Source organism: Calliphora vicina, chromosome 1 (assembly GCF_958450345.1).
Source record: "Calliphora vicina chromosome 1, idCalVici1.1, whole genome shotgun sequence".
NCBI classification, from domain to species: domain Eukaryota; kingdom Metazoa; phylum Arthropoda; class Insecta; order Diptera; family Calliphoridae; genus Calliphora; species Calliphora vicina.
Window position 1 is genome coordinate 26,323,076 of NC_088780.1, and position 9,550 is coordinate 26,332,625.

At 28.5% G+C, this 9,550-nt stretch overlaps 1 protein-coding gene across 1 annotated transcript; it reads right to left on the bottom strand.

The window, feature by feature from the left end:
• Positions 1-1,266: 1,266 nt before the first annotated feature.
• Positions 1,267-3,514, bottom strand: LOC135955199 (UDP-glucosyltransferase 2-like). Its single transcript, XM_065505527.1, has 2 exons — positions 3,254-3,514; positions 1,267-2,601 (listed from the first exon to the last, which is right to left on the bottom strand). The coding sequence occupies exons 1-2, from the start codon at positions 3,498-3,500 to the stop codon at positions 1,283-1,285; spliced, it is 1,566 nt and encodes a 521-aa protein (XP_065361599.1). The 5' UTR covers positions 3,501-3,514; the 3' UTR covers positions 1,267-1,282.
• Between the last annotated feature and the right edge of the window lie 6,036 nt (positions 3,515-9,550).

Sequence of the window (9,550 nt, forward strand, 5' to 3'; positions counted from 1 at the left end):
CGCTTAAAAATGTTGGTATACACACAAAATTCAACATACTTAACTTTAATATAGACACAAATCACGCGACCTAATTTCATGGTGATCCAGGCCCACTTCCGAAAATCACTCAAAAATATAAATTATTGAAATTTTTAAAGAAAAATTTTTTTGCTTAGTGTAGGGTATTATATGGTCGGGCTTGACCGACCATACTTCCTTACTTGTTTTATATTGAAATATGTATATACTCCGAATATTGACATTTAACCTTTTGGAAGTAAACAATTTTATTCACAATATTTTAAAGACAATATCATCGGCTTTAAAATGGAGTCAAAAATTATGCTAGTCTTTGAGTAGTTTCAAAGTTATGGGCAATTATGTGTACATAATTTTAGACTATTTTAATAAATTGTTCAATTTTCAAATCGTGATATTTATACCCTACACTACCATAATGGGGAGGGCGTTTGTGCAGATGTTTGTGACGCCCAAAAATACTAGTCTAGTCACGATGTCCGTCCGTCTGGCTGGTTGTGTGTCCATGTAAACCTTGTGCGCAAAGTATAGGTCGCAATTTTGAAGATATTTCGATCAAATTTGGTACACATTACCACGGACCAAGCCTATTGAAATTGGCTGAAATCAATCCATTATTTCACCTTGCCCCCATACAAATGTCCTCTCGAAATTGGACTTTATCGGTCATAAATGTTTAATTTATATATGTATCTACACAAATATCGCTTCAAATAAGTTTTATATATACAAAATTCTTGTCACAAAATTTTGTTACGATCGGTCCTTAATTAGTCATAGCTCTCATATAGACCCGCTTCCGAAAATCACTTTAACGTGTATAAATCTCTTAAAAATGTTGGTATATACATAAAATTTAATACAAAAAACTTTCATATTGACTTGAATCACACGACCTAATTTCATGGTGATCGGTAAATAATTGGTCATAGCTTCCATATAAGGCCCAGTTCCGAAAATCACTTACGAATATAAATTATTGATATTTTAAAAGAAAAATATTTTTGATTATTTACTTGGTGTAGGGTATTATATGGTCCGGCCTGACCGACCATACTTTCTTACATTTTTTACATTGGATTGAGTTACCATTGTAAAAGTCACTGATATGAGGAACATATTGGATATGTTATGTATGTGGTAGATTTCATTAAAATCGGATATTGTAAATCCGACTGATGTCTGCTTTTTACATGAATCCTCCCAGAAGTATTTAGTATACCTCTCAAAGAAACAAAGCGTGTATCAGAGATATCATAAATTAATTAACTTTAACTTTATTTCCTGAATTGTATTTAAATTGCCAACAACACATAAGTAATTTAACAAAAATAAACAATACCAAAGACACAATTACCAAAAAGCCTACCAAATATACTGCAGCACAATCCCAACTATTTCTTTGCCAATAATTTAAATATTGGGCAGACGATCTTAGAAATCCAGCACCACGATGTCTTAAAACATATTCTGTCCAATAAATGGCCTTCTCCAAAGGATCTATGGCTTGATCACGATACCGTTGGGACATTTCTTTAGCCTTCTCCATATAACTAGGATTTTCCATAATTTCTTTAATATTCTCTTTCAAAATAGTATGATTAAGTTCCTGGTATTTAACAGAAAGACCAAATCCATATTGCTGCGATCTAAGCACATTAACAAATTGATCATAGAATACCGGAATACCCAAAACAGGTTTACTATGGTAAATAGATTCTATTAAACTCAATAGACCACCATGTGTTATAAATAGTTTTACACGTGGATGAGCCAAAATATCTGCCTGAGGAAACCAATTGCTGATGAAAACATTTGTAGGACGATTTTCCATAAGAGCAGGATTTTCAAATTTCCACAGAAACTTATAGGGTAGAGAGGCAAATGTTTCCAATAGTATTTTACGTATTGCTGCCGGAAAGTGTTCACTTTTAATATTAGAACCCATGGAGAAATAAATTACATCTTGTGAGGAGGAGTTTATAAAATCTTCTATGTCTTTGGTTAGATTTTGCGGCTTATGCTGTATATGAAAACCACCTACTTCTATCATGTTGGTGACGTATGATCTAGGAAAACTTAAACTAAAATGTTGATTTAATAATATCAGCGAAATATTTTGCCTTAATTCTTCCAATGATCTGCGGGCTTTGGGAAAGTATTGCTTATAGATTCTATCATGCAAAGGTTTATGCATTAACTCACGATGCACCATCATGAGTATATGACTCCACATGTTTTCTAAACGTTCTTTAAAATTCATGCGTTCGGTAAAGGTTCCCGTGAGTAGGGGAGTATACGCCATGGGCGATATATTGTTTACTAAAGAGTCTATATAAGGATCAGTGCCATAAGATGAATAGCCAATAATGGGAGCTCCAAAGTGTTCAGCAATACCGTACAAAGCATCTGTTTGTAGAGTTTCTATAATGACTAAATCGAATTTTTCCTCTGGGGAATCTAGTAGTTTACAAACATTTTCATTATTTAAGACATCTTTAACAATAGTCGAGTAGTACCAGGAAAATCCCATTATTTCGGCAAATTTACTTTGCTTCATTTTTATGTAGCTGAAAACATCTGAAAAAGAGAAAATAATGAATAGATTAGAAAGAATTCATAGGAAAATTAAAAAAAAAATGGCCTAATTGTGTGATCATAATTACATCGATTAATAACACTGTGTGTAATTTTTGAGTCATTGAAATATAACCATTTACGGACACCACTACGTGATAAAAGATCCATGTCTCCCAGTTTTGCCCAAAGTCATGCACTTTTTTTTATGGGTCCCCAATGATTTGTGGCCTCGGTGTCATTTTTGCAAAAAAGTGATAATTTTCTCAGGTTAATATCTTTCAAACAGTTTGGAATATTGATTTACTCTCTAAGGCAAAGTTGTAGCCCTTGTCGTAGGGAACAAAAGTTGTGAACATATAAATTCAAAACAACTTCATCTTCAAGATCAAAATCGCAAAAAACTTTAAAAAATTCGAAATAAATGTTTTTTAAGCTGCCTAAAAGTATGCTGTAGTTTATAATAATGTAACACTAATTCCTTTAGTTTTTTCTTACTAACCGAAGCCCCAAATCTTTGGGGGCCCAAAAAAAAGTGCATTACTTTGGGAAAAACTGGGAGGCACGGGTCTTTTTTTTTTGGTTTTTTTATCACGTATTAGGGTCCTTATATGCTTATTTTTTTTTTTGTTGCACTGTGTAATCAACTAATCACCTCCCACATACTGCAAAACTTCTGGTACAAAAATATCTCTATAATTTCGTATGGGTGTTTTTTGTGGAAATGCATTAATCACGGTCAATTCATGACCTCTTGCCGCCAAAGTTTTCAAATATGGCTGTACTACCAAGTACTGTGATGGTCCCGGAAAAGGAAATACAGCTAAAATGTTAGCTGATTCGCTAAGGTTTAATGCAAACAATGCAAATACCAGCAAATTTAATGATTTTAAATATTTCATAGTGAAGAAAAACAGACTTGTTTAGCCACACTACTAGTTAAACACTATTTTTGTTTAATCAGTTTAAAATATACAAAAGCTAAATTAAAATTTATAATCTCATAGAATTAATCAAAGATAATTAAAACAAAATAATCTATGATTTTAAATGAAAGCGATGGGCGACAACACATTAAAACTTGAATTGAAAAAATTTAATCAAGCATTGAATTTTCTTATCAGATTGAAATGAAATTTCAAGCAGTCGTCAGAGCAGGAATTATACAAATTTTATCTTTTCTAAATAAAAATCTACATCAAATTTTATTAAGTTTTCATTCATAATTTAACGATTATAATTAAACAGTGAAACATATATATATTAGTATTATTTTAGTTTGTTCAAGTTTCTCATAATTTTTTCAAATTAGACCCCACTGTATATTCAGTAATTATAAAATCTGTTATCGCTTGCAGTTTTCTTTGTGTTTTACCTTTTGTTTGCTCAAACAAAAGAGAGACAAATTAAAGCTTTTTGTATTTACTCTGACAATTGTTTGTTTATGCTTGAATAACTCACAAAATTTACTTTGTTTAATATAAATTAAAAAAACAAATAACAACAATAGCTGACTAAAATTTACACGCTCACTTTTGTTGTTGTTATACATACTTTGTTGTCATTTTAGCTGATATTATTGTTTTTGTTTACATTCTTATCTACATTGTTGTAGTTAGTTACAGTGTGATCGAAATAATTAAATTTATTCAGAGAGTAAATACCAGTGAGTAAATAGAGAGTGTGAAAAAAAGCTTTTTGTTTAATTAAAAGCTAAGATATTGCCATATGTTGCTGTAGAAAACCTCTAAATACGCATGTACTTTCATTGCCTCTGGGTGAAGTGATCTCATTTCAACAGAATCAAGACTAAAATATATGATTAGTTAATTTAAATTTAAATATTACATATATAATATAATAATATTTTTATTATCATAATAAATAGCTAGATTTAAAATTAAAAAAAATATATAATTTTAACTAAAAAATTATCTGAACAATTGTATTTGTGGTTTAATTTATTGATAAATCTTTTTTAGAAAATTTATGTTATTTAAATTTAACTTATCGATACATTTTTTGTATCAGATTTTAATTTGAGAAATCTTTTAACGAAAATTTAAGTTATTGATTAATTGTCTAGAAAATTAAGATTATCGATAAATTTTGTAAAGAAAATTTAATTAATTGAAAAATTGTCTTTATCAAATTAAAGTTATCGATAAATTTCGTAAAGAAAATTTATGTTATCTATACATGAAAATGAACGTTACTGATTAAATGTTTATAAAAAATTAAAATGATCACACACTTTTTTAATGAAAATTAAAGTTATCGATAATTTTCTTAAAAAATTATCGTCATCGATAAATTATTTAAAAAAATTATGTTTGATAAAATTTCTATAGAAAATAAGAATTATTTATACACTTTCGATGAACTTTCTACCTAAGGCTAAAGTTATTGTTAGATTTTTTATTGCATATATGTAAAACTTATCGACAAATTCTCTATAGAAAATAAAAATTATTGATAAAGTTTCTATAAAAATCATTGATTAAATATTGTTACGTTTTAACCTTTTCAAAACGCTGGTTTATTTCCTATAAATAAACCGGATAATTTTGATTGCAAATAAAAGCCGTTTAGTAGTTTAAAAATTGTAACAACTCTTTATTTATTTAAAATGTACAACAACCACAGAATTAAATAGTCACTCAATGTATTTTATACACGTTTATAAATTCTCAGAAATACAGACACTTTATAATGTACACGAATTCACTTGAAAAATACAGCACACTTTAGAGCACTCAGTTGATGTTTATTCGAATAGCGTCTATGATAAACTCACTAACGACTGCAATCTCTGCCACTATTAATAACACTGCCATCTGCACTCTAGATTTCTCTTTAACTGTGGTGTACTTTCTACAATGTTCTTTAACTGAATATTCGAATTCGAATATACGGTCGCAACAAACAGCGTTGCCAACTTACGATCAATGGTTAACTGAAAACTTTTATTCAATGTTAAATAATGCCCACAGATATGTTACAGTTTGCTATTACAGCACTGTTATTTGAACGCATTAGGCTACTTTTAAATCAGCCCTTAAAATCTTTATATTTTAATTCAAGTACAATTTCGTAACAATATCTATATAAAATCAAAGTTATCGGTATATTGTTTTGAAGAAAATCAAAGTTACCGATAAATTTTCTATAGGAAATAAAAATTATTCATACACTTTTTAAAAAAAATTTAAGATATCGAATAATATTAAAAAGTTATCAATATATTTTTTAAAGAAAAAAAGGGTAAAAAATAAATTTTCTACAGAAAAATTATCGATAAATTTTCTACAGATTTATGTAGGACATTTTATATAGGACAGCTAAGTTATCGATAACTTTTCTATAGAATATTTTAGTTATCGATAAATTTTCCATAAAAAATCGAGAGTTATTGAAACATTTTCTTCAACAAATTTAAAGTTTTTATGTTTATATATATTTTCTATAGCAAATTAAATATATCGATACATTTTCTATAAACAATTAAGAGTACTATATTCGGCCGTGCCGAATCTTAAATACCCTCCACCTAAATATGATGGTATAACAACTGAAATAATATAACAATTTTTTGAAAGACTAGTTTACGCAGAAGATATTTGATTTCAAATGTACAAAAAATTTTATCTAATTCAGCAATTTGCAATTGAAATTCCTATTAGAACGTATGAAATTTAACAATTTATATACTTAATAATTAGTTAATACCATTTGAACCACATTTTTCCCTGTTAACCTCAAGTGAAGAAACTGAGTATAAACAAGTAAGAGAGCTATATTCGGCTGTGCCGAATCTTATATACCCTTCACCAAATTATACTTTAAAATAAAAATTTGAAATATTTTTAGGTAAACAAAATTTAAATTTTTTTTCCAGTTGTTTTTTCGAAATTGGTTTTTAAATTGTTTTTTAAATTTTATAATTTTTTTTTTAAATTTTATAATTTTTTTTTTAAATTTTATAATTTTTTTTTTAATTTTAAAAAATTTTTTTTTAGTTTTTAATTTTTTTAATATTTAGTGAACAAAAATTTTGGTGAAAAAAAAATTCAGGTTAAAAAATATTTTTTCCGATTTTGACCCATTGTAGGTCCAACTTACTATGGTCTTATATACGTCGTTGCACAGGTCTTTGAAATATCTATCATTAGATATCCATATTGTCTATATTAATGATTTAGTAATCCAGATATGGGTCAAAAATAGGTAAAAAATCGAGGTTGTCCTGGTTTTTTCTCAGCCATTTGTGGACCGATTTTCTCACACCGATTTTCTCACTGATTTCAACACACAGACGGACTCCGCTATCTATAACGATTCAGAATATATATACTTTGTGGGGTCGCAAATGAAAAATGTAGAAATTACAAACGGAATGACAAACTTATATATACCCTTACCCTTGTGAAGGGTATAAAAAGGGTATACAAATATATTTGGTCAAATTTCAAAATATTTGATTGTGGGACTTATATGGGAGCTATGACGTCTTATGATTTGATTGTCATAAAATATTTTAACATGATTTTTATGTACTTATACGGGTGCTGTGGCCAATTATGTACGGATATTCACAAAATTCAGTACACAGAAAAAATTATATTTCAATTCAAACATTTGTCAAAGATTTATATTTAAAGTTCAACCAATAACGAAAATTGTATATTCAATTGTCAAAATTATCAAATTCAAAACTCAAAATTCAATAGAAAATATCAGAAAATTTAGTTTTTGAGCAAATGAATACTTGATTCAAATTCGTTTCGAATTTCAACCTGATAACTATATTTTTAAGAAATTTATGAGGATTTTAGTGATTTTCGGGAGTGGATCTTATATGGGAGCTATGGTTAAATATGGACAGATATTCAAAAAATTCAGAAGTATGATTACTGGATACAAATTACTGATATGTGCGTTATTTCATTTTGATACCGATTTGTTTTAAATATTTTTTGAGGTTAATATCTTTTTCGAAAATGGGCATTATAAGGGAGCTATGACCAATTATCGGCCAATCTGCATAAAATTTGGTACAGTGATTTCTATGTATATGAGTATTATTTTTGTCGAATTTTAGCATGATAAAGATATTTATAAGAGATTTATGAGTACTTAACTGATTTTCGGAAGTGGACCTTATATGGGATCTATGGTCAAATATGGACCGATATTCACAAAATCCTGTAGTATGATTTCTAAATATAAATTATGGATCTGTATAAAATTATGTTTTGATATTGATATTTTTTAGATATTTATGTAGGTTAATATGTTTTTCGGAAGTGGTCCTTATATGGGAGCTATTACCAATTATTGGCTGATCTTCATTAAATTAGGTACAGTGATTTGGGTATATATGGGGATTAATTATGACGAATTTAAACTTAATAGCGATATTTATAAGACATTTATGCTTATTTAAGTGATTTTCGGAAATGAAATTTATATGGTGGCTATGGTCAAATATGGGCCGATCCACAAAAAATTTATTGTTGTAATTTTTTTAAGCACGAAACTTATTTTTCCTGAATTTTGTGTGGATACTGCAATTTTGTAGGCATTTACAGACCATATAACCATATTTCGGGAAGAAATTTGTATGGGGGCTAGAAGAAATCATGGACCGATTCTTATAATTTTCGACAGAGTTAGTCCCTTTAACATAAAAATAACGTGTGTACAATTTTATGGTATTATCTGCAATATATTTGCACAAATAACGAAAACTATGTAAAAATTATAAAGTTTTTTTTAGGTTGTCTCACATTTTGGTTCATAACTCTATTTATACTGAACCGATTTTGCTGATTTTCAATACCAAGCTGCTTAGGAGAACAAGAAACATTTTTTTTGCAAGTCTGCCACTTTTGTTTGCCTATTTTGGACGTGAGCGTGTTTTACAGAGACAGACGGACATGGCTCAATCGACTTAGAATTTCATAAGGATCAATAATATATATACTTTGTTGGGTCTCAGATGAATATTTCTCAATGTTACACACGGAATGACAAACTTATATATACCCTCATTCACCACTTATGGTGGTGGAGGGTATAAAAAATTAAAGTTATTGATAAATTGCATTTCGTACTTTCAATTCCGAATATCAAAGCTATCGTTAAACTTTCTACAGTCTGTAGAAAATTATAGTTATTGATTAGGGTGGGTCAAATTGTAGGGGGCAGAAAAAATGTACAAAATGAATCGCGATTGTTGTTCTATGTGTCATTCCAAGAAACTTTTTCGAAGAAACCATAGCTCAGAAATGAATTTCGAGCCCCCGGATTTCAATATGAGAAAGTCAAATATTCGCCAATTTTCACAACAATTTCGTCAATTTTCCCCAAAAAAATTTAAGAAAGCGCCCTCTGGCTGCACTCAAAGATAAACCCCCCACATGCACGTTTGGCTAGAGATAATACATTTTTTTGCCTCGATTCTTGAATATTTTAGAAAAATACCTATTTTGAACATCTGGGGGCAGGAAAGTCATTTTTGACTCACCCTATTATAGATACATTTTTTTTTTGAAAAATTAAAAAATAGATAATTTTTCTAAAGAAAATTAAAATTATTCATACACTTTTTAAAGAAAATTAAAGTTATTTAAAATCAAAGTTATCGATACAATTTTTTATAAAAAATCCAAAGTTATCGATATATTTTTTATTGAAAATCAAACTTATCAATAAATCAGAGTTACAGATAAGTTTCTAAAGAAAATTTAAGTTATCAATAAATTTTTTTTCGAACATCAAAGCTATCGTTAAGGTTTTTACAGTTATAGATTAATTTTCTAAGTCATCAATACATTTTCCACAGAAAATTTAAGTTGTTGATCAATTTGTTTATGGAAAATTCAAGCTACCGATAATCATTCCATAGAAAATTAAAGTTATAGATATATTTTTTTAAGGAATGTTAAAG